Source organism: Prinia subflava, chromosome 4 (assembly GCF_021018805.1).
Source record: "Prinia subflava isolate CZ2003 ecotype Zambia chromosome 4, Cam_Psub_1.2, whole genome shotgun sequence".
Taxonomy (NCBI): domain Eukaryota; kingdom Metazoa; phylum Chordata; class Aves; order Passeriformes; family Cisticolidae; genus Prinia; species Prinia subflava.
The window spans coordinates 49,555,838-49,580,314 of record NC_086250.1 but is presented as its reverse complement, the minus strand read 5'-3'; the positions used below and the strand labels follow the sequence as shown (position 1 = coordinate 49,580,314).

The window sequence follows — 24,477 nt, the reverse complement described above, 5'->3', positions numbered from 1 at the left end:
TATTTCAGAACAGGCCTACCCTCAGGAAAGGCTTGCCTCGCTGTGAATTCAACAGGAAATCAAAGAGGTATATACCTAGCTGAGGTGAATACACCTTCTCAAGTCCTCTGAATCATACATTAAACACACATTTTATGTTTTAAAGGATTAGATAAATATGCAAATTAAGTCACTAACACTTAAGTCAATGAGCATTGCTGCCTTGCTTATTGAGTCCCCCATTATCCCTTTACATATTTGATACTGGCCTGAGTCTCCCTTGATAATGACTGGAGGATTTATGGACAGGACACAGTTTGAGATAAACATACCTGAATTTTCAAGATGCCAGCCACTTGAGTGGTTGAAGGGGTGATTGTAAACTTCCATTCTGACCTCCAACGGCCATTCCTTAAAAAAACCAGTAAAACAGAAATTGGATATCACCCCACTGGTTATGAAAAAGAATCCCAACATACAACTGATAGTCAAAGGAAACCAGAGAATGAAATTTGCAATGCAACTACATATGCAGAAAATCTTCCCCTAAAGAACCTCATGATCAGTCAAAACCAGAACACAACAGTTTCTGAAATATTTAACCTCAGTTTCCAATGTGGACCAAGGAGATTTGTTATTATGGACCTTTTAATAGGAGAACTTAGCTTCTGACAATACCTAAAGCCTCCAATGTTCTTTCTCTCTTGTAGTATTAGTTAGGCACACACCGTCAATATTTTGTTTGTAGGACCTGGATGACTAGATCAGCCAAAGTCCCACTTCACCTCAGGCTATCTTTCTGCTCTGTTTAACTGTATCTAGGCCTTTCAGCTCTTCTAGCATTTCCTTCCACAAATTCAGAATCCTAGGCAAAATGCCTATAGGGTGTTTAAAACACCGGGAAAACAGCACAGAGGGAGCATGGTGTTGTTTCACCTGATTTCTTTCCTGTGAACTAGACATTTTCTTATTTAGCTATGAGATTAGTGAATTAGAAGGTTAGTATTATAGAGCTGAATAAAGAACACACTGCAGCAGTCCATGATTTGTTTTGTGTTTGCACTTAAAAAAGGACAGAAAGTTGATATATGTTTCAATCCTGCTAATGTTAGGTGTAGATTCTAGTGCATCCAACAAAGGGAGAGAAAGACATAAAATGTTAAACTTAAGAGCTACTAATGAATCTATAAAGTGACACATCTTGGATAGTAGCGATGGTAACTCAGCTATAAAGCCATTGGTTATTATTTCAGACAATATCCAAATTATCAGTGAAAATATAGACTAAGACAATTCAGAAGCTTGTTGGCATTGCTAAGAAAACTGAAGGGGTTGCCCAGCTCAGTGACACTAATACTACTAGTAGCCATATATACTGACCCTCTCTTTATGAGAAAGCTTACGTGCTGGATTATACCTCAGGTACAATTCTAGTTTTTGAATGCCAGGGATTCAGTGGCTAGCTAACAGATTTGTTTGCTTCTCAGCCACTCTCTGGTCCCTTGAAGTTAAGATGACCACAGTGTTCCCAGTCTGGGATATCTTTTTGGTCCTTAAGTTGCTATTAAAAAAATATTGAAGTTCAGAAGGATTTTTCTATGGGAAATGCTCTAAGGTAAAAACACCATCATTTGTTTATTTAGCTTGGCTGACACTAGAATGTTTTGTAAGAGATTAACTTTTCTTTCTTTGATAAGCCATCTATCCTACTATGTTGATAGTATTTCAAATAATCACGAAGTATTTTTCTTTGGTATATATTGGTTTTCTATCACCCAACAAACTTACTCTCATAGTAGGCTGCCAGACTTCCAAACGCCCAAAAAGCTGGAACACCTTGAGAGTAAGTACTGGCTGTGGCTTGGGCTGGATACCCAGCCACACAACTGGATAACTGAGGAATCTGGTTGACTGGGAATCCATTCCTCCATCTCAAAGTCTCCCAAACCAATATGCATTTATTACAACTCGCTAAGAAGAAGAATTAGAGTCTGACTACCCCTGGAAAAACTCTAAAAAACATGGTCAATATTTACCCATAGATGCCCAACCATAACTTTAATAAAGAAAACTTTCAAGAAAGATTTTCTCCATTTATAAAAAGGTAGCTGCATATCTGTTCCTCTTCTTTAAAGACTACAAAATTAATTATTTAGAATATCATAATTCATTCATAGTTCCAAACTAAAAAGAAAACAAGTATTATTTTAAGTTACTTCTAGTATTGATGTAAAACATGCAGACTTAACTAGTCAAGTCTAAGTCAAAAAGAAAAAAATACTTACTAGCTATGCAAATTCAATAAAAATCAGTGTACTGGGCAAGTAATTTAACTGATACACACACATACTAAAATTACTCTGGCTATGTAATATCCACCTTCAGAATCAAAACCTGAAGATTTCCATACTTCCATCCATTACCTGTGGGATTACTAATACAAATTGCAAGCAGATGCAAAATAGCAAACCAAGTAATGAAATACCTTCCTTCTGACAACTGCATATATAAGCTATCTTTAGGATATAACCTCCTTAACCCATTCCTGATACTGTGGTATTTTATGTCAACTCTGGCCAGTTTCCTGTATAGAGCTACCTAAGTTCACTCCAGACTGTAGGAAACATCATTCAACCAAGTTCAGGAAAAAAAGCTGCAGAGTAAGAGTTTATTTCATCCAAAATCACTTTTATCTGTCTAACCCCCAAACTGATCACTTACGTCCCACTGTAAAGTGTTTTTGGTCACCTTCTTTCTCTGAGAAATTCAAACTAGAAGGAGCTGGTTTTATTCTGTCAGTCACAAAGGAAGCAAAACAAGCCAAAGCAACTGTATTAGGGAAGACAGGCACAAGTATTGGTGTCAGTGTGATAAACAGGAAAATTAATCATGTATGTCATATGTATGACAAGGAATTTTACAAAGTTCAGCAAAGGAGATGCAGATACACTGTCAGCCATATTATTTATCACAAAGGAAGAGATTTCTACAGTTTTGGCAGAAAAAGTTGGAGGCAGAAGAAGGGTCCCATACAAGATATGCATCCACCTTCTTCTCTGAACTAAGGATTATCAGTGTAATGGAACTTACTCAGCTTGCTGTGTTTTACTGTCTGTGGATCCATACAGAAACTTACCAAAAATTTTTTGCTTGAAACTGATGGCTCTCTATGCATGCAATAATGGTTTGCTGTCCATCAATTGTTTTACCATACACCTTAATTAGGAAAAAAGAAAAAAAAAAGAAGCAAAAAAAGAACAGAGTCAAAGTTTGAGTGGGCCTTGCTCAAACTGCTTCGATATCCTGTTCTACTGTTGTTACATAAACTATAAAATTTCATTTTATAACCATTATGGTTATACATAACATTCTGTACATGAAACAATAAAGTATTTATTATAATGCAGAAAAAAGTCTTAAGATTAAAAAACCTGAAGGTCAATCATCTTAACTAAATTTTCATATGTTGTGAACTCTTTTTTCTACCACTACAGGAATTCTAAGCTAACAGTGAGACAATATATATTTATTAATAACTTCAAACACCAGTTATTCTACCAACTATATGACAATTGAAACTTGTACAGAGTAACAAAAAGGGTGGATTTGGCCCTCTGTTCTGCTTTATCCCCCCAAATCAAATACTACTAAAAATTTTCTCAGTGAACATCCAATCTGGTTTCTTTTACAGGAACTGAAACTCATCTGACTGCTTGGGAATCCAATTCAACTTGTTAACTCAGCAGCTGATTTACTTTCCCCCCCTTAGTTAATTTTTCTGTCACATCAACATAAATCACAGAACAGCTATCAATAGATCAGTTTGCTGAGATTTAGACAGTCATAGGGCTTGTAACAGCAAACAAAGACTATTTTAGTCTAGACTAAGACTTTTAAGAAGCTATCAGAACCACCAATTCTGGTAATAAGAACAAGCACTTGGATAGATTGGAGATATGATGGGGCAAAACCAGTTTGCTTTACTAAGACAGTTTTGTCAGTAAACCAAGCCAAGGCGGACATTTCTATCTTACAGAATTTTTCTGCCCTTCTAAGGAACCAGCCAGATAGCCAGGATCAGCAGGATCAACCTGCAGTAGTCCAGAAAATGTCTAAATGCATTAAGAAATTAAATAAGAATGCTTACATACAGAGGTAAATCTTCACTATGACCTGCAGTACCACCCACTAATAATCCAATGGCAAAAATATTAAATTTCTGAATCTTCCCTGCATTTCTCATGAACCCCCAACAGGAATAAATTCTTTATAGTCAAAACTACCTGTCTTTCTGGTATACAAATAGCTCCCTTTTAAAATTTATATCTATCTATAGTGGTACAGTGGTTATGTAATTTAGCACTTACTGTGCAGACACCATTTGGATAGTGTTCCTTCACATATGCTTTCATTGCCGTTTCAACTGAATTTCTCCAGGACTCTATGGCATTTTCAACTTCATGGGGTCTAGGATCAGTAGCCTCCTTTCTTAGGTGATCAAATTTAAAAGAAATCTTGTTCTTGGGATCCAGAAATTTTCCATTTCCCAAATCACCATGTTCTGTTATTAAAACCTGTATTATAGAATTTAAGTTAAAAATTATTTCATTTATATATTTATATATTCATATTAAACACAATTTATTAAATCATAAAACCAGTTAATAACATTTGCTGTTCAGTAAAAAAATTAAAAAATGCCACACCAAAACTTACTATATCCTGCATTTAATGGGAGCTTAATCACACCCAGACATACATTTTAAACAAAATATGCAAGCAGCAAGAGAGGAGAATGCGAATATGATACACTGCCTCACAAAAACAGATCTTGAATCTTACCCTCTCACTGCAACAAACAATGCAAGGTGGAAATTCATGTTTTCTGTTACTAAAGATGGAGCAAATTGTTTTTACAGCTACAAAACCTTGAATTCAGCCAACACTGCGGACTAAAATGTCAAGCTCTTTAGATACCCCTGAGTGATTAACTTATGGGACTGGTACTGGTGCTACTGAAGGGGCACAGTCTCTATGTTTTGGTAGGGAAGATGCATTTCTTTTAATTTTCTTGCCAAGAACTGTTCCAATACCAGAACATCTTTAACAGTTTAAGGAAGATTGCAAGTATTTCATTGTATTCATACCTGTTCGTCGTAACCGTCAATTTTTACAGGAGTAAACTGGTCCAAGTTGTACTGTGCAAATGCACTACAAGAGAAAAAAAACAACAAAAGCCTGCATCAAGCACAATCTTTTTCCTTAGTAGCTGTTAAGAGATTTAAATAGTAGCTAATAATCTGGGCAATGATGCATTAAAAATTGTATCAATGCTTTACCTAGCAGGCCAAAATTCTTGGAATCACTTTGGTTCACTCAGTGCTTGTAATACAGATTCCAACCACCATTACACCAAAATTTACATCCAGAAGTAACCTGATATAGACAAACACCTAAGCTTTACAGTAACCCCTAGGAACTGGAGGAACAGATAAAGTTTAAATTCCTTGTTGGATCCCTAGGTTGGATCCCTACTAAGCCACATACCTCCAGTCTTACAGACGAAACTAATTTTGGCAGGAAAGTACAGTAGGCATAATGTTCTGACACAGAAGTAGGGTCTAAGGATGCAGTATCTTACAGATGTTCAAGTAACATCTACCATGAAACAGAAAATAAAGTTGCTCTAGTCATTAGGATACATTACAGATCTCTCCTCTGCCAAGAATTTAATCTTGATCAAAGATGCCCAAAACACACAATAGGGTTTTTCTTGCCAAGCACACATCTTTAAACAAACTGTTTACTGATTATGCAAGTCCTACTGAAAAAACATCTTGCTTTTATGCAACTGAGTATGTGACAGCTGGTACTTACTGGGCTGCTCCTTCCCTGAGAAGATTGTCATTATTAAGCAGCAACCGAACATCTGAAAGGAGGTATTTACAACATATAAGAACAGTTAATGCAGAAACTTGTTTCAGTCACATAACAAATGTCAACAGATTGCACAAAACAAAAAAACAAACTACTCCATACCCACAGAGATCACTAAGTAGGAAATCTATTGCTTCATGGTTTATAATTTTAACTGAATAAAATGAAAATAATAGTATAGAAACGGATCTCTTCCAAAACAATCTCCCAAATAGATATAAGCTGTATTCTGCAGGCTCTAGGAATCTGTCCATCCAGTTTTTAGAGAAGCTCTGAATGAGAACAGCACAGAATTCTACCAAGTTTCCCTTAAAATGTGTACTACCAACTCCCTCACACAGTATTATTGTTACTGTATTCTGATGACACTGATATGGTATACATTGAACTTACTGGTTTTTAAGCTTTACCATTTTTAGTCTCTTTCCTAAATGACACTTACTAGGCAGAGGATTACACACCACAATAGCATTTTTTTCTACCATGATACAAGAAACGGTCAAAAAATATAAAGTCAATACTGTCCTCAAAATTACTTAATATTTATTGTGCAGCAAATTTCTCATTTATGTACTTGACTTTACTAGGCACTGTTTTAATAACAGTTTAATTCACTGCTATTAATTAACCAATCATTAGTCTTGCCACAACATACTAAATGTCTTCTAAATATTTCCAAGGTATCATTCAAGTGAAAAGAAAAAAAAATCTGGAACATATTTAAGGTATTTTTTTCTTTAAAAAACAAACAAGCAAACCCTCCTGATATAATCAAACTCCCCCACCCAAACCAAAACACAAAATACCCCAAAGGAAAAACCACCTCACATCCTCAAACAATGAAACCACATGAAACCAACCAACCCCACAATTTATAGAATTGCAATGAAAAGCTTTCTCTGTCTTTTTAAGAAGGCAGCCTGAATCTCACTGAACACTGGTCAGATATTTGTGATCAAATGTTCGTTATGTTTTTTCAAGCACATTGTACTCTGTTACTGAGCAAGTAGTGCAACTATGAATTAGCATAATAATGAAGTTTATAAGAAGAAATTTTAATAATCTTCACAAAGCTGAGTTAGTAAGCTGCTCATTTCAAAAATGAAGTATTGATTTTAAATAATAACCAGCTGGCCACAGTTTAACTAAGAACACGGTACTTGTAAAAGCATTGCATTCTTTAATAAACTTAAGCTCTCTCCAGTCTGACACTGACTAAATTTACTTTTTTCCTTAAATAGCTTCAGAAACATTTATAAGCCACAAGTACAAAGCCTGCCTTTTTATACTATATGTATGCCCAAATATCTTGATGAACGACAAGCAAAATTTTTTTTAAAAAATAACATCTTAGGTAAATTTCAAACAATAGTTAAAAGAAGCTTATTTTAAGTTTCCTTTCAGTTTACCAATACACTCAGTAAAATGGAGTGTGCCCAGAATTCAAAGGTTAGAAATGTTTGGAGAAGATTAATATTCTTTCCACAACTGGCATTAGGCAGTAGCCTTTTGTGTATTCAAGGTTAAGTATTTGTAATGATATTCCTTCTTAAAAAAGACCATTTTAATTTCAGCTAGTTTAATTTTTGTTGAAAAATATAGTTGTCTATCAAAGATGAAAAATAAGAGTATGTGTCTTCTAAACAGAGACTCTTGTAACTGTTAATTCATGACTCATTGAAAACAGAGACAAAGCTTGTTCTCACATCACAAAGAAAAGTAGTACTTCCCTTGTTTTGCATTTCAACTTCAAGTTGTCTTGTGACTGCAATGCTTATCATGCCCAGCTACAAAACCAGCCCTTACAGCAAGGGAGATGCTACAACATAAGCTACATGAAATTCAGGACAATAATCAGCAATGCAATTTTGGATATAAATGCCTTAAATGAAAAAGGAGAGCAGACAGATACTCACCATTGAAGACCTCATTGAATTCCCCAGGAGGAGCATGAATTATGAATTTTGCTGCTATACGCACCTTAAATACAAAAACAAACGTGATTGTATATACTTGTATTCATTCTTATTCAAAGCAGTTACACATTACATAGTTTTAACAGCCAGACATGAAATTGTATGACTCCCACTGTTTTACATATTTGTTCAAATTATTTTAACTCCTTGGTCTGTATTAAAAACACAGACTATAAAGTTCCACCTCTTCAAACAGAATAGAGATTGTATGTGATGGAAGCAGACAGTGAAATTGAGTCCTTCATGTTTTCTATTACTGGCAAACAGGAAAAGAGGAATATAACAAATAAGATCAATCATATATTCACAATCTATGTCAACCTTCAGCCCATGGATGCCTGGGAATCAATCCAAGAGAGCCAAAAATCACGATGAAGGTGGATTTGATCTTTAAAGCTTCTCTTCCAATTTTACTACCTATAATTTGGTTCTATACTTTCCAAAAGGTCCACACCGACAGATTCAGCTGAAAAACACTGCATAGACACTAAACCTTGTAATTTCACCTGCATCTACTACTAAGACCTCCTACTATCACACTACCAGCAGATAAAGCCTAAAGAAACACTGAGATCTTAATTAGCAATTAATGGCCTTCAGCCACAACTTCCTGCAGAGAAAACAGACCATAAGCTAGTATTTCCACTAAAAGTATGCACATCTGCTCTGGCTTTCTCTCTCCTTCTGCTTACACAAGCCCTTGTACAACAGCACAGTGAGCAAAATCAGGAAAATTACTGCTCTTGTTTTTCAGACCAGGTCCCTGAGCTGGTTCTCTACACAGCTATAGACACATGTGCTTGCAAAAAACCCACAAAAATACTTTCTAACTGTGAAACAACTTTTAAACTTCTCAACTATTACCTTACTTGCAGAATGTCACTTCACAGACATGCTTTCATTCATTCTTTTTCCCCCTTACACTGTTCAAGGTACCCATTATAAAAACTAACTAAATATTGGTTCCCTAATTTAACCTGGCAAAAGTTCCTATCCTTTACAGTTATCCAAGTTCACCAGACACTTAAAGCTCTCTTGCATCCTTGATATGGTGTTGCTATTCAAATACAGGATACTACCTGAATGAGAGCTTTCCTTTCCGATACCTTCTATCATGTATCTATGGAATGAAGAGCTGGAAAATGTGTCAGGGAGCACTTTTTGAAATGAAGGTGTTTGAGAAGCACACATTTCATTAACAATATCTAAAAATAACCAAAGAATGCATTACATCTACATATTTCTTTGTATTTGAAACAACAAAAGAACTGTCTGAGCATGCTAGAGCTCTTGAACTTCTACCTGACAAGAAAACAGCTTTTACAATTAAGAGTAGCAATACAGCCAGTGTTTGGGCCCCTGCTTCTTGACAGGGCCCAAATTTCAGAGAAGGCTCTCCAGGAGAGGTGGTTCAAGTTGAAGTGTCCTGGGAGAGCACTTAGCTGCCTCATTAGCAATGTTCAACCCTCATGAGATCCCGTGTGACCAGCCCAGGCAGCTCTCAGATCACTAAGAGCACATGATCATTCAGAGCTGGATAATGGAAATAGAAAAGTTGTCAGTTCCCAACTTTCTAATCTAAATGCTGCATTTTGGATTGCAGACAGCCTTTGTCTGCTACCTTAAATACCTACCAGCAGAACTCCTCTTTCCATGTAAACATGAATTTGCATTATACTGAGATAAATGCCACAGAGTTCACTCTTCTCAGAAGAGATGCAGAGAGCCAAGAGCATCTTCTTCCTATGGCTACGTATTAAAGCAGTTTGGATTGTCTCCTTTGAATTAAAAGAATGTAAACTTATCTGTTACCAGCATTATCGGAATCACGAATCCGCATGCTCCTCTACCTCTTGCTGAAGTCAAGGCACCCTACTCAGCTCAGTGCTCAAGCCAAAGTAACATAAAGAATGTGAAATAAAGCTAACCTCTGCTATTAGTAAAGCACTTACGAAGGAGAAGAGCAAGGCAGGCTCCAAGGTTCTATCACCAGCACATTTTATCAAATGACCAATTGTGCTGGTTTTGGCTGGGGCAGAACTAATTTTCTTAACAGTTGCTTTTAGGAGACTTTGTTTTGGATTTGTGCTGAGCACAGTGTTGATAATAACTTTTGTTGTTGCTGAGCAGGGTTTACACAGCCAAGGCCTTTCTGCTTTTCCTACTGACACACTGACAAGGACGTTGGGGGTGCCTGGGAGGAGACACAGCCATGATAGGTGACCCCAGTTGACCAAGGGATATTCCACACCATACCAAATCATGCTTAGTGTATAAAGCGGGGGGAAGGAGGAGGAAGGGCTGGAGATTTTGGAGTGATGGCATTTGACTCCCTAAGTCACCATTACAGTATGTGATGGGGCTCTGCTCTCCTGGAGACGGCTGAACAGCTGCTTGCCCACAGGAAGCAGTGAATTAATTCCCTGTTTAGCTTTGCTTGCATGCACACCTTTTGCTTTCCTTATCAAACTGTCTTTATCTCAACCCACGAGTTTTCCCACTTTTACCCTTCTGATTCTCTCCCCAGTCCCACTGGTGGGACAGTGACTGAGTGGCTGTGTGGGGCTTGATGGCTGCCTGGGGTTAAACCATGGCACCAATTAGTAGGATCAGGGATCAGCCCTGAAAAGAAAGTATTTAGTTGTGTGATTTCAGCATGACTATCACCAGGCTGACTTCCAGCTCAAGATGAAGGAACATCATTTCTTGTTTCCTTGACTTCAGGTGAACAGGACTGCTTACCCCTGCCAAGGCCAGGTTAGTGCTGGGCAAGCATAGAAACAAGACTTAGAGACATTTGGAGTTGTGAAATAACAGATTCATCAGTTCTGGGCAGGCAGCAGCTATAGAAGCAAAAATAAGCAAAACGTGGGTGCCCCACTGCACCCTGAATGACCACATGCTTTCAACTGGTAGCATCTGTAAGGTGATACATTAGGTCAATACTAAAACTGGACCACTACTTCATTTTCAGCGGTTTTGGTAATATAAATCTTGTTTTGCTTATTTTTTTCACTATCAGTAAAAACTGTTCTTATCAGTCAGATTAGCTACACTATAAGTAATATTCATTCAAAAGCATTCAGTAGTAACAGATGTCCTGAGGACAGACATCTAGGACAACCTAAACATTACCTTTTACAAACATTTTACAAGTAAATTCAATTTCTCACTGATAGATTTTTCAGTGTGAAAATTCATCACAGATGACACTTTTAATAGAACAGATAAATACAATGATGTAAATTTGCAGTGAATACGTCAACAAGTATAAAGTATATTCGTGTTTACAAAAGCAAAAAATTTAAAGTGTTTTCAGAAATTAAGAGTGTGTCAGCTAAGACACTCTCTGTATTTTGCTAACCTGCCTTTGTGAAGCCAATTTAAAAGTAATCCACTTTCCATCAGCAGTTAAACTGAATTAACTTCTCTGTGATGAGTATCTGATAAAACCATTATTTCCCCAATTCATACATACAGGAAGCCCATATAAAAGAATTAAATCCAGCAGTCTCACTTAACACAATAGAACTGAAAAGCACTTACAGATTTATTGCCTCTGAATTTTTCCAGAAATAAATGCTCTGAAGGGGGCTTCTGTTTTTCAAACCCAGACTGATACTGATGGATAAATGAATATACTTCCATAAGGCTCTACAAGATTAATATCCCTTTTGACAGCAAAAAGCCTCCGGCTCAGCTAACACTTGGGGAAACACAAAACAATGGGACAGTCCATATAAAATATGATGTTCATGGGCAACTAAAAAAAAATAAATTCAAAATGCACATAACTTGTAATACAAAGTGACAGGCAAAAAGTTAAACTGCTCTTTAGTCAAACTGAGATAGGAAGTTGTATCTGCTGAAAACAGTTTTAAGAAAACCAATCAGGTGCATTACAGTTGCAAACAATACTGATTATTAAATGCATTGAGACTTCTATAAACTGATTTGAGCAAGCCAAAACAGCAACATCACAGTATCTTAAGAATCCAAATGACAAAACCTTTTTCTATTCAAGAGAAATGCACCTTCACAAACAAGAAATTTACCCATGTATCAGCAAGTAACAAAAAAATTGTTACAGTTGAGTCTTCCTTTAGAAAACTTAAAAACATAAAGTACCTGAAGTTTCTCCACTTATTACTGTAGTTGCTCCCAAAACACTACCTAAAGTTTAAGACAGTGTTTTATTGATGTAGATTTGATTTACAGACAGTTTTCAGCTTCAAGTCTTCAGAGTGGCAAGAAACTGTAAACTTCAGACTTCACTAATCCAGAACATCTGATCACCAGTGGTTTACAAAAAACCAGCTTTTACCACAAACCTATTTAAGGAACCATGCGTTTTCTATATTAAATTTCTATATACGTTTTTATGAATCATGTCTTTGTGCAGGTTTAACCATTAATTTGGAAAATCATACAGAAGCTGAGAACAAGTTTAAAAAAAGTATAAAAATGACTTCTGAAACACTGAAAAGGGAAGCATTCCCCACTGCAGCCACTCTCTTTATCCAGTTTTCACATTTACACCACTCTCAGTCTTGCTTAAATTGAAGTCTGCTCTCAGTAGGTTAGAGCCAGCAAGATTCACTTTCACAATTCAGGTGAAGCCAAATGCTACCCATCACATCAGTTAAAAGTTTACCAAACCTACGTGCTTATCGATTTTATAAAGTAAACTATTTCAATTAAGGTAAAAATTCATACAGAGAAGCCTAGCAAAAGAGAAGACGACAGGATTATTGTACGTGGTGAACACAATTATTAGGCATTATGCCTAATTCTTTATTCTGCTAGAGATTAAAACAGTTGGTCTATCAACAAATGCTTTTACAATATTTGGAGTTTTCAGACTACACAAGCAAAGAGCAATGTAGTAATGTACAGAGTGGTGGCAGTTATACTAAATCTATATTTTTCCCATACTTCTGCCTTTATTTCACAATTTCATTTTTCTCAGTGCATGATACCCATCACACACATACAGAAACTGTACTTCTCTGTCGTTTCCAGCCTAGGAGATTCTGAAGTTTATTTTATTTTTACGAAGTTGCACACAGCAGCTTCAAACGGCCCGAGCTCAGTGTCTCTTCCTGTTGCTGGCCCCGAGCAGTGACACTGGTTGGAGCAGCCCGCCCTGAGTGCTGTGTGTGCCTATATATGGTCAAGGAGCGCTCGCACTGCGGGCTGCGCAGTGCCACGGCAGCTCCGCCAAGGCAGCTCGCTCCGCGGACTCTGCTAAGGTGCATCTAACAGTAACACAGACTGTAAAATTCTCCCTCTTTAATTTTTATTTCCCCCCTTTTAACTCGACTGAAACACAGTTTCAGTTATTTCACAGTTCTGTTTGCTAGGCACCCGGACAACTCACTCCCTTCATCAACATCTGTGCTGCACAGAAAAAACATACTAATAGGCAGGATGCAGTGAAACCACATCCTCACCTTACTCTTTTCTACACATCCCTTATTTCAAATTCAGAAATTCAGCTGTGAATTCTTTGCAGCAGGGAGACCCACCCCCTCCTCTACACGCAGGTTAAAGTTCACTGCTACACAGCAATAAAAATGAAATAGTGAAATAGATACTAGAAGCCCTTTTTGCCTAAGAAATTGCATGAAAATTTGGGAGAGGGGGGGGAAAGGAGGAAGAGGGAGGGCGTGCAAAAGATTCCCACAATAATTTCCATTCAAAGACAACTTTGTTGCTAATTACAGGGAAAAAAAGAGATTCCCAAAGTTACTTTTATCAGTGTTAGAGCAGGCTCAAAGCATTGTACATCATGGATTTACATTCTGGATTCCTGAGGGTACCCTTGCTATCTTACAACACACAATAAATCTCCCACTCACAGAAACCTGGGTTTGGCAAAAAAGAGATTATGAGGTATCACATCCAGAAAAGAGCCCCAGGAACAGTAGAGTCTGGAGAGCTGTTCTCAGTCATGCCTTCTGTGTAGTTCTTGTTGAAAACCTGTCTGCAGGCAACTAAACAAATGGGTTTGTCTTGACCCACTTAACTCTATTTACAGGTAGCTACAGGGTTTTCTCACAATTAGCTTATAGTCACATAAATATTAACACAGATTCATGTAAATGAGGCAGATTTGAATTCTCTCAGGATCTGTAAATCACACTCAAAATAAGGGATGCTTCTTGTACTCACTGGAGTGATACTGGACTAGTTTTACTTAGTTCCGAGTTTGATTCAAACTTGTGATTTGAGTTCAGCTTGAGCTGTACTGTTATTTTTCGGTATGCAGCTTTGTTGTTCCTTATAAAGCAAAACTGCGCTGACATCTACCACTCAAAATGAATTTTGCATTGACATATATAACACATCAAGGAGCCCGGTTTAAGGTTCAAAAACATGCAAGATACAATGCTTGCTGCTCTATCCAAACACCAGCATTGTTTTTGACTTTGTAAACCCTTCAGTGTTTAAAGAAAATGTAACTGGCTTTCCCTTTGGATAGTTAGGTATTTGGTAGTACTGGCTCCAAATGCTCATTAAATCTTTAGGTTAGATACTTCCCAGGATGTTACACCAGTATCTCTACAAACTCCTATGATCAGTGCTCACGTATTTCTGTGAGTATTCCGACAAGCAAACTGATCTAGCTGAAGAACAGTTTTAGAAGGTGGCAAGAAGATAGCAATCAATTTAGCTAAAAAAGAGCTATTACCCCATGTCAGCAGGAAACTGCCTTCACAGCATCTCATCAAACCTCACCATACCCATGGTATAACCTCAAAGAGTGAAACAGCATCCCAAAACATGCATCATCTCACACAACCATGGAACAAAGGCAGCAACTCTGGTAGAGGGAATGAATATAAAAGTAATGTTGCGACTGCCTTCCTACCAAGCTCAACTGAAAATTCACTGTAGTATCCAATTCACTTCTGCTTCTAGAAGAGCTAAGGAAACAAACCCTGTAAAAATGTGGTTCTGTGGCACAGGAAAGGAGGGGCACATTCCATACCTATGGTTTTGACTGAACAGACATTTCCTTAATTGTAATGCCTAAAGCTGCATTGCATATGGAGAACATGTGTTTTCCTCTATTAATACACAAATATTTAAGAGTATGTAACAATATCAGCACTTACCAGTGGTGCTAAAAGAAAATCTTACACAATGTGTGGTAATTTAGCTGCATTCTTTCTACCTGATGACCTGACTTGAATAATGAGATTTATTTTCACAAAAATAACCACTTTGAAAGGTGGTAGATGCTTCACTGTAGGGCCTTTCAGCAGAAGTGTATCTAAATATCATAAAAGTCTCCATCTTAAAATCACTTTACACATCACATTAAGAAGGATTAAAAAACCCAAATTCAAAACAGGACTCCTGAAAGCCATTGTAGCAGGCACAGATAGCAAAAATGAACATGAAAGCAATGGATGTTACTTGGGTAATACACAAGACTAACCATAAAAAAATTACAGAAGAGAAATGCCCCCCATGTTTTTCTGCAATTACAGTTGTTACTCCTGAGTATATAAAATTGGAAACCTTTTATATCATATATATATTTATATACAGCTATTTATGTGTATAATGTATATATTTATATAAAACTATTTATAATTATATAAAAATATATACAATAGCAGCCGAGCAGCTGCATACTTAGCTTATGGGTTCGATAGACAACATAGAAGCAGCATAAAAAAATTATTTCCTTGCAAAAGTCATTCACTGAAATGAAAACTGGAAAAATAGTAAAATTTTACATGTAATGAAAAGCAAAAGCATTAACTTTTATTTAACTTTTATTTGAGAAGTAAATGGTATAAGAAATAGCTAACTGAGACTTCACAAAGAAAGAAACCAACAGTGTCATCACCCATGTAAAAACCCAAGACGTCCTGTTACAGGGACGTCAATACGCCTGATCCTCACTTGCATCGAGGCCTCTCTTCCTCAGCAGTCTTTACAACCAGGTATCCTCTGTAAGCTAAAAGCACTTAGTTCATATTTGCAAAGTATTCCACTACAAAACCCAAGTTTTTAAAGTGATTTTTCCTCCCACCCCAAGATTATTTGTTATAATGAGATATTCCAAGGACATTAAGCCCGGATTCAACCGCAGTGAGGAGAGAAAAGGAACAACAGAGCTTGCTCTGTGAAAATTGATAGAATAAGGTACCACTCTAACTCTTACGTCTCCCCCTCCCAATTCCAGTGTCTTACGATTCTCTCTCAAAGTTACCTATTCAAGGTTTTAACACCTTCTGTCAAGCTAAGAAAGTATTTGAAGTATTTTACATTTCAGAAGCTTTTTTACTCAAGGATTAAAAAAGTAATTGCCACATGCACAAAAACCTGCCTTCATTCCTCAATGAGCATTTACTTTACATCCCACTTCAGAACCTGAAAGTGAATAGTATACAGGGCTGCCTGCAAAAAATACATGGGTTTGCTAAATAATGCAGCTAAAACCCTTTTCCTACTATTTTTTGACTGCCAAAATTGAAACCAACTGAAAATAGAATTTCACAGCAGAACTGTAGGTTGAAGACTGTATTGCTAGGCAATAGAACTCTATCTATTGTATCATAAATTAATGTCTCCATTTTCATCACTGTATTTGCCAAGAACTTGTTCTATTACTCTATTTTGGCTTCAATTTGTTTCTCTTATGTATTTGAACTATGAGGTTTCCTAGGTAGCAAGCTTCTGCAAGAAGCTTTGAGAGTACAAACACAGCAAGAAGGGGGCTTCTGGTGGTCCTGAGGTGCCACTGCATTGTGAGTACTCATACACAGCAGAAGTCGGAATCCCCAAAGGGTACCTGATTTCTTCAAAATAGTACTAAGGAAACAATGACCCGAAGTTTTAGAAATCACTGATCTTTTATTTATAGATCAGTTTCATTTGTATTCATCTTCAAGCTTCAAGTAATTACTTTTAACTTGTCAAAAAGGCAAACAATTTTGCTTTGCACAGTCACTTACTATGGAGGTACACAGTGAAAGACAAGCAGCACTGTACACAAGCTGCCACAATTATAAATCAGAAAAAGTTTCTGACTGTGGGTTTAGGCAAACATTGCAACATGTCACCCAGAGAGCCAGTACAGTCTCTGTCCCTGGAGATACCCAAAACTCAAAGGGTAAGTCCCTAAGCAAACTTATCTAAGCTGGCCCATTTTGACTAAGCAGCATTTGAGTTACCTTCAGAAATTTCTTCCAGCCAGTATGACTGTAGATGTAAACCAAGTTATTATTTGCAGTTACACATACAGTATATGATCGCTTCTTCAGTGTTTAGCACTTTTCCAAGAAAGTGATTCAAATACCTATTTTGTCTTTCAATCTCAACAGTATTGATGCATTTTTAGTTTAAAAAAAAATAGTAATACCTAACTCAAGACAACATACTATCTGCACACACATTTTCATATATATCCTGAGAAGGACACGGAAATATTAAATCTTGGAAGGCCTCCAATATTTAAAATTACATGTCAGTCTGAAAAGCACTCCTAACTTCCTCATTCTTACTAAAGAATTTCATCAAAATGCTATCAAGGACACTTGCAAGACTTCAAGTTTACTTTATAGATTACAGTGCAATTATACCCAGAAAAGGTTATTCAAATGCAGCTCCTACTCATCTAGTCTCCAAGTCTCATTTGACACAATTGTGAAAGTCAGAATTCTAAGTCCTTTCCAAATGAATGATGTAGAACACAGGAACGGCTTTAACACATGTAAATTAGAAAAGTAACATTTTTTCTGTCAAAAAATCTGCTAATGCTTTCAAAGCAGTTCTAGGAAAAGGTTTATTATTTGCATTGAGAAAAGTAGCTGAGCCTCCCACATAGGTGGGCTTGTACATGTAAGTGCAATCTGCTGCCAATGCATTACTCTTTAAAGACAACATTACAGGTGAGACAGTAATTTTATTGGCCTAGGCTTTTCATTCCAAAGCACTGACATAAGAAATGGGTTTTCCTTAATCTGACAAAACTACACTGCAGTTTAATTTAACTTTATTAGATAAATTAGGTGTCAAACTTTACAAATCTAAGAAGTTACAAAGTTACCCAATGCACCAGGAAATACCTGGAAACCATCCAAGCTCACTCTCACAGACAGGACTACTTCCTCATTATAACACAAGTTTTCTTCTAATCACACTGTTAAACCCCATCTTTTTGAAAAAGTGAAACTATTGAGATATAAGCTTACTGAACAAGATGCAGTTCCCTTTAAAAAAAAAAAGTTTAACAATTCCCATGTTTATTATGTTCAACATTTTAAGAAATGCAAGAGTTAATTTAGTATTTAAAGACTTCATGTGTTATCCTTTCCTCCATGAAGGCATCCTGATTTTCTGAGGCTTTATCTCAAGTCATACACAGCCATTTAGTTCCTGTGCTTTGTAGCTACACGTTAAAAACCAAACCCTCAACCAAACCTACAGAAAACACATCCCTTCCAGTCACCAAAAACGCACTAGAGAACGCTAGTTTTATGATTTAAATAGTTTTTGTGCTGTTTTTCATTTGTGCCATTGTTTGTAAATGAGTATTTGCATTTTTGCAACTTTTACAGTAAAATCAGTACCTTTCATCCTACATTCATGTGGATAAATTGAACTTTTAATATTCCCACTAATATGCTAATTAAAATAATTTTATATATGTTTATTAGTTTGTTAGGTAAGAAAACAAATTTTAGATAAACTGGAATAAAACTGAACTGTAAAAAAATTGTTACTAGACTTCAACAAAACTACTTCAAATATCCTGCATACATAAACAGGTTTTGCATTCAAAACTTGTTAAGTGATGATGCATTATCTATAGGGAGGGTGCAGAAGTGATGACTTTGTTGCTTGGAGTTCAGGGCTTCAAGATTTCCACCTATCACACCCCATTTTTAAATAAATAAACTGAATGAATAAACAAACTTATTCAACATACCTAAAAGCTTCTGAACTTTCAGTGACCTATGTGAATAACACAACTACAAAACACTGTGGTTCACGAAAGCTGTCTCTGGCACTATAAAATTGCTGCTCCTGGATGCTAAAACCAGTAACTTTCACAGGCAATGGTCCAACTTCAGATCTTTGCATCTACACAAATCTTACACACCTTATTTACTACAAATAGTCCTTGTATTGTTTTTTAAAAGCCTGTTCAAATTTATTGTCACACTCACTGCATCATTGAAAGAAAAACAAGGCTTCAAAAATGTGAATCTAAAGAACAAGATTGAGTTCAAAACTATTTATGCAATCTTGAATATTGAAATGCTCTTTCTGGTTCTTCTCCTTCCTTAGTTTAAAAGATTCTTTGCCTTAACTGTAACAATCTGGTTTGCCATTATTCCAATTATGCCCCTTTCTATATTCTCAATTATGCTGAACACTGCAAGTTTTAAACTTGAATTATGCTACAGATAAACACAGTATCTCAAATCTAGCAATAGTAAGGCATATGGAACTGCTTACTGCCTTTGCAACACTCAAATCTTTTGATTAAATATGAAGTAAGATATGAATCAAAGACCTTTCTGAACTTGTCCTATCATTACATCACTCGATCTCCTACTTATTTGTGCTCATACATCATTATTACAAAAAATTGAGAAAAAAAAAAGTTCTGTTACTTGGTTCACCTTCTCTCCTCCTTGAATTTCGGGAGTTTCAGGGTTCTAGTTATGTTTCTGCTGAAATTATCTACAAAACTACATCACCACCATCATCTGCATCAGCCTTCAATACCATCAGTTCTGTATCATGGGAGCGAAGTATTATAAGGAGCAATGTAATTTATTTCTCATGAAAATCAATGTTTGCTTCTTCGCATCTACTCCTGCATTTATTTATAGTCCCAACTGGATGAGTGAGAAGGGTGTGTTTATGAAATGCCGTTCAGCTGATTTTTTGTAAGCTCAGTAAAACTCAATACTTGAAATAACATTTTTATTGGATAACAACGGCACAACTTAACACAACAGAAATAAAATCTTAAGGTATCACATGTATATTACTACATGTATACTTTCCATGAGTTTGCAGTGTTGCCCATCTTTGGTTTCTTAGCCAATAAAATATACTATGGGGCTTGGAAAATTCCACTCATACAGGACAATCAATTTTGCATGGGACTGATAGAGAAATCAATTTAAATTTACAGTGGATGAGTGCTCGTTCTATTCACTTACATCAAGGCAGGAAGAGTCTCTATGAGTCTCTGCACTCATTTTTGGAGAAAAGAAAAAATGAAATTAGTGAGTGGAATAAAGTTCAGAACTTAACTCCATCAGCCACAAAGGCACTGGCAGCGCTTCCAAGATCACACAGGGACAAGATCAAACTGTCATTCTGTCTTGTCTTATTTGACAGGCCAAGAAGCAATGGGCACAAAATGAAACACGGGAGGTGCCGTCTGAACACAAGGAAACATTTTTTCACTGCAAGGGTGACCAAGCACTGCCACAGGTTGCCCAAGGAGGCTGGAGAGTCTGCATCCCTAGAGATCTTCAAAAGTCATCTGCACCTAGTACTGGCAGCTTGCTCTAGATGACTCTACAAAATGATGTCAAGAATCCTTCCAATCTTAACCACTCAGTGATGGCAAGATAACCTGTAGTCAAAGTATTTTCAGCATACCTTCTGGAACAACATACTTGATTAGTGTTACTTGTATTTTCTATAAGGGACTAGAAAAAATGCAATTACCACTTATACCTCTGGGTCACATTACTACTCTGTATCAACAGAGAGATGGCATTGGAATGTGAATTAAGTAAAGGCAGGCAGAGTCTTCAAACTTCTTGGGAAGAGGATAGAAAGATCTTGGTACTATGCACTTCTAGGCATATCAGTGCATCTCTACTTATAAAACAAGGTCAAACAGCAAATCTGCCTTACTGTAACCACTTAGATATTTTAGACATCCTTCTAACTTCGAATAAGTTTGAAACATCATTTATTGATGCCTTCCATGTTTGAGTCATCTCACAGCTTCCACAGACATGAAAATATTCGTGTTTAAAGCGGAAAGTGAACAAGAGCATGCATTACATAAAGGCAGGAGCAGTGCACCAGCACAGTGTGCACGAAACACCACACCCTAGCTAGGAAACAGGCAGCTACCGTGAAGCTGGTTCCCACAGAAGATGACAAGGAGCAGTGATAACTGAGATCGGACAAAACATTCTACTCTTTTTCAGACTTTTCTGGGAAAATCTGCCTTAAATTTGAGTTTCCAACTGCCACAAAAAGGTACATGGTACATCTCGCTCACACAAGTCCCCCTGCTCCTTGACCTCACACTTCCCCAATTACTGCCTCCTAACAGGAAGCAAAACAGCCTTCCTCATCCCCACAGCTCCTTCCTCCCGTAAATCACATGTGTCCCATCTCCTCCCGGAGCCGGCGGGGGTGCCTGGGGACGGCAGGCCGGGTGCTTCGGAGCAGCCGGCTGGCACGGGCACGGTGCCTCGGGAACGGGAAGTGGAGGTGGGGGAAGGGAAAGCCCTTCCGCGTCTCTTCTGCCTCTCCCTGCCGGCCCCGCGCCCCGCACGGCGGGCGGGGGCGGCCGCGGGGACCGGCAGAGCGGCCGCCGGCCCCGCCGGGCCCCGGGCGCCGCCCCCGCCGGGCCCGCACCGTACAAGGCGCGGCGGGAGATGCGGCCGGGCCGGGCCGGCCCTGCCCCGGCCTCCTCCCGACCCTCGGCCCGCCCCTCCTGCGGCCGGGCCGGGCCGCGCGGCCGCGCTGGAAACAGGAGCCCCGCCGGCTCGGAGGGACGGAGAACAAGAGGGCGGCGCGGCTCGGCGCAGCGTATCCACCCATCCCTACCTTCTCCTCGTCGGACAGCTGCTCCTCCAGGTCCGCCATCTTCCCGTCCGCTGCGCCCGCCCCCTCCCGCTCCGCCTTCCCGGCAGGAAGGGCGGGACCCGCGCGCGCCCCGCGCGGGGGCGGTGCCGTGTGCGCGCGCGCGGCGACCCCGGAGCGGAGGGGATGTGGGGAATGGGGAATGGGGAATGGGGGATCCCGGAGCGGAGGGGATGTGGGGAATGGGGAATGGGGAATGGGGGATCCCGGAGCGGAGGGGATGTGGGGAATGGGGAATGGGGAATGGGGGATCCCGGAGCGGAGGGGATGTGGGGAATGGGGGATCCCGGAGCGGAGGGGATGTGGGGAATGGGGAATGGGGAATGGGGGATCCCGGAGCGGAGGGGATGTGGGGAATGGGGAATGGGGGATCCCAGAGCGGAGGGGATATGGGGAATGGGGAATGGGGGATCCCGGAGCGGAGGGGATGTGGGGAATGGGGAATGGGGAATGGGGGATCCCGGAGCGGAGGGGATGTGGGGAATGGGGAATGGGGAATGGGGGATCCCGGAGCGGAGGGGATGTGGGGAATGGGGGATCCCGGAGCGGAGGGGATGTGGGGAATGGGGAATGGGGAATGGGGAATGGGGGATCCCGGAGCGGAGGGGATGTGGGGAATGGGGAATGGGGGATCCCGGAGCGGAGGGGATGTGGGGAATGGGGAAGGGGGATCCCGGAGCGGAGGGGATGTGGGGAATGGGGAATGGGGGATCCCGGAGCGGAGGGGATATGGGGAATGGGGGATCCCGGAGCGGAGGGGATGTGGGGAATGGGGAATGGGGGATCCCGGAGCGGAGGGGATGGGGAATGGGGGATCCCGGAGTGGGGGACGTGTGGGGAACGGAGAATGGGGGATCCCGGAGCGGGGGGCGTGTGGGGAATGGAGAATGGGGGATCCCGGAGCGGAGGGGGATGTGGGGAATGGGGATATGGGGAATGAGGAATGGAGGATCCCAGAGCGGAGGGGTTGTGGGGAATGGAGAATGAGGGGTCCCCGAGCGGAGAGGCGTGTGGGGAGTGGAGAATGGGAGATCCTGGAAGGGTTTGAACAGCAACTGGAATTGTGGGCAGCCAGAAGTAAAACTCACAAGATCAGTTAGGTTGGAAAAAGACCTCTGAGATCATCGAGTCCCACCTATGAGGAGCACCACCTGTTCAAATAGACCATGGCATCAGTGCCACATCCACTTTCTTCTTAAAGAGCTCCAGGGACGGTAACCCCCCCAGCTTCCCTGGGCAGCCCGTTTCCATATCTAATCGCCCTCTCAGTGAAGAAATTCCTCCTAACATCCAAAATAAACCTCGCCTTGCACAGCTTAGGGCTGTGTCCTCGTGTCCTGTCCCTGGTTGCCTGGGAGAAGAGGCTGACCCCAGCTGGCTGCAGCCTGTGTTCAGACAGGAGGGAATGCCCAGGTTTCAGCCCCCGCCACGGCAGGTGCTCGGTGCGGGTCGGTGGATGCTGGGGCTGGGGCTGAGGCCCGGGCACCCCACAGGTGCTTGTGGGAAGCTCAGTCTAATACCAGCGACAGAGAAATGAGTGAAGCGATTTGTATTGTAGAAAATTGGACACGGGATGGGGTCAGTGGGAAAAAAACAAGTAGATATGAAGTTTTTTACCTCCAGAGTGAGAAATTGTGAAGAATGTCATCCAGCAATGTGACATTGCAGGTACACAGGGGTTGGGGATGATGACATGGAAGGATTGCCTCTGGACTAGTGGTTACTCTTTGGTAAGATTTAAAAATTCAATTTCTTAATGTTCAACACAGTGTACTTCACCTCAGTTATGATGAACAAGGAAAAGCTGATCACTGATGGGAAAATCACAAGTGTTGAGCTACACCTATGTCAGTCATGGTTAGTGCTGTGAATGTAGCCAGCTTCAAGCCCAAGGATCTTGTTATGCTATGGAGTTCATCCACATATTTCTTGGAAGAGTATTTCTGCACAAAAGTTGCCAATGTGCAGTAGAGCAAAATATGCCTATATATGTTGAATTTTTCAGGGCTGTTACTCTAGATGCTGTAAGAGGACTGTCACATGAAAATGAAGGAAGGTGAAATTGGACAAAAAGATGTTTAAGCTAGATGTGGGTATTATAATGGCACAAAAAATATATCAGTATATAATGAAAACATGCAAATGAAAATAAGTAAAAATTATTAATGTATAGGTTGGACAACATAGCTGGTTCAGAACAGCTGAAGAAAGATTTAGAATACCTGAAGCCATGGAGGATGAAGATAATGGACAGTAGTGTAGTTATGTCAGGAACAAGATAAATGACAACCAAAGGTAATGTTTGAAAAGACTATTGCTAGATTTAGAGTGAAGTATAAAACAGAAAATGTGCATCTAAGGGATATTTGGATTTTGAACAGTTTACATATATTATTTGTACTCAATAATAAAAGGTAATGGTCTGTAGCAGGGAATAGCATTGTGCAGCATTCAGTGTCATGCAACAGTACTTAATAACTTCCACCCAGGAGTCTTAAGAGTAACTACCTGCGGTCTGTGAAATGCTCCTGTTAATTTTTAACACACCTTGGGATTTGCCAGCTGGGAGATATTGCCATGGGTGTTGCTTTATTTAATATGTATAAGGAAGATAGTTCAAAAAGGTAGATTTTCTCTGATAAATGTGAATAGTTTTCTTATAAGTTAATAAATCTTTCTGTTGGATGTACCATGTTTACACCAGATTTTT

General features: G+C 39.3%; 1 protein-coding gene and 2 long non-coding RNA genes across 5 annotated transcripts in view; 2 read left to right on the top strand and 1 right to left on the bottom strand.

Annotated features, from left to right (window-relative positions):
- Positions 1-21,089, top strand: part of LOC134550238 (uncharacterized) — a 43,502-nt gene extending 22,413 nt beyond the window's left edge. The window contains exon 3 of the long non-coding RNA XR_010080290.1: positions 20,274-21,089. This is a non-coding gene — a long non-coding RNA (uncharacterized LOC134550238). The remainder of the gene's footprint in view (positions 1-20,273) is intronic.
- Positions 1-21,887, bottom strand: part of CAPZA2 (capping actin protein of muscle Z-line subunit alpha 2) — a 29,488-nt gene extending 7,601 nt beyond the window's left edge. Inside the window, exons 1-7 of the mRNA XM_063396722.1 lie at positions 21,732-21,887; positions 7,833-7,896; positions 5,857-5,908; positions 5,127-5,190; positions 4,347-4,553; positions 3,116-3,195; positions 312-390 (exon numbers count right to left, since the gene is read on the bottom strand). Coding sequence (XP_063252792.1) covers positions 312-390; positions 3,116-3,195; positions 4,347-4,553; positions 5,127-5,190; positions 5,857-5,908; positions 7,833-7,896; positions 21,732-21,770 — 585 coding nt within the window. The 5' untranslated portion in view covers positions 21,771-21,887. The remainder of the gene's footprint in view (positions 1-311; positions 391-3,115; positions 3,196-4,346; positions 4,554-5,126; positions 5,191-5,856; positions 5,909-7,832; positions 7,897-21,731) is intronic.
- An 808-nt stretch (positions 21,888-22,695) lies between these two features.
- Positions 22,696-24,477, top strand: part of LOC134550236 (uncharacterized) — a 36,775-nt gene continuing 34,993 nt past the window's right edge. For all 3 annotated transcript variants that reach the window (XR_010080288.1, XR_010080287.1, XR_010080289.1), the window contains exon 1: positions 22,696-23,497. This is a non-coding gene — a long non-coding RNA (uncharacterized LOC134550236). The remainder of the gene's footprint in view (positions 23,498-24,477) is intronic.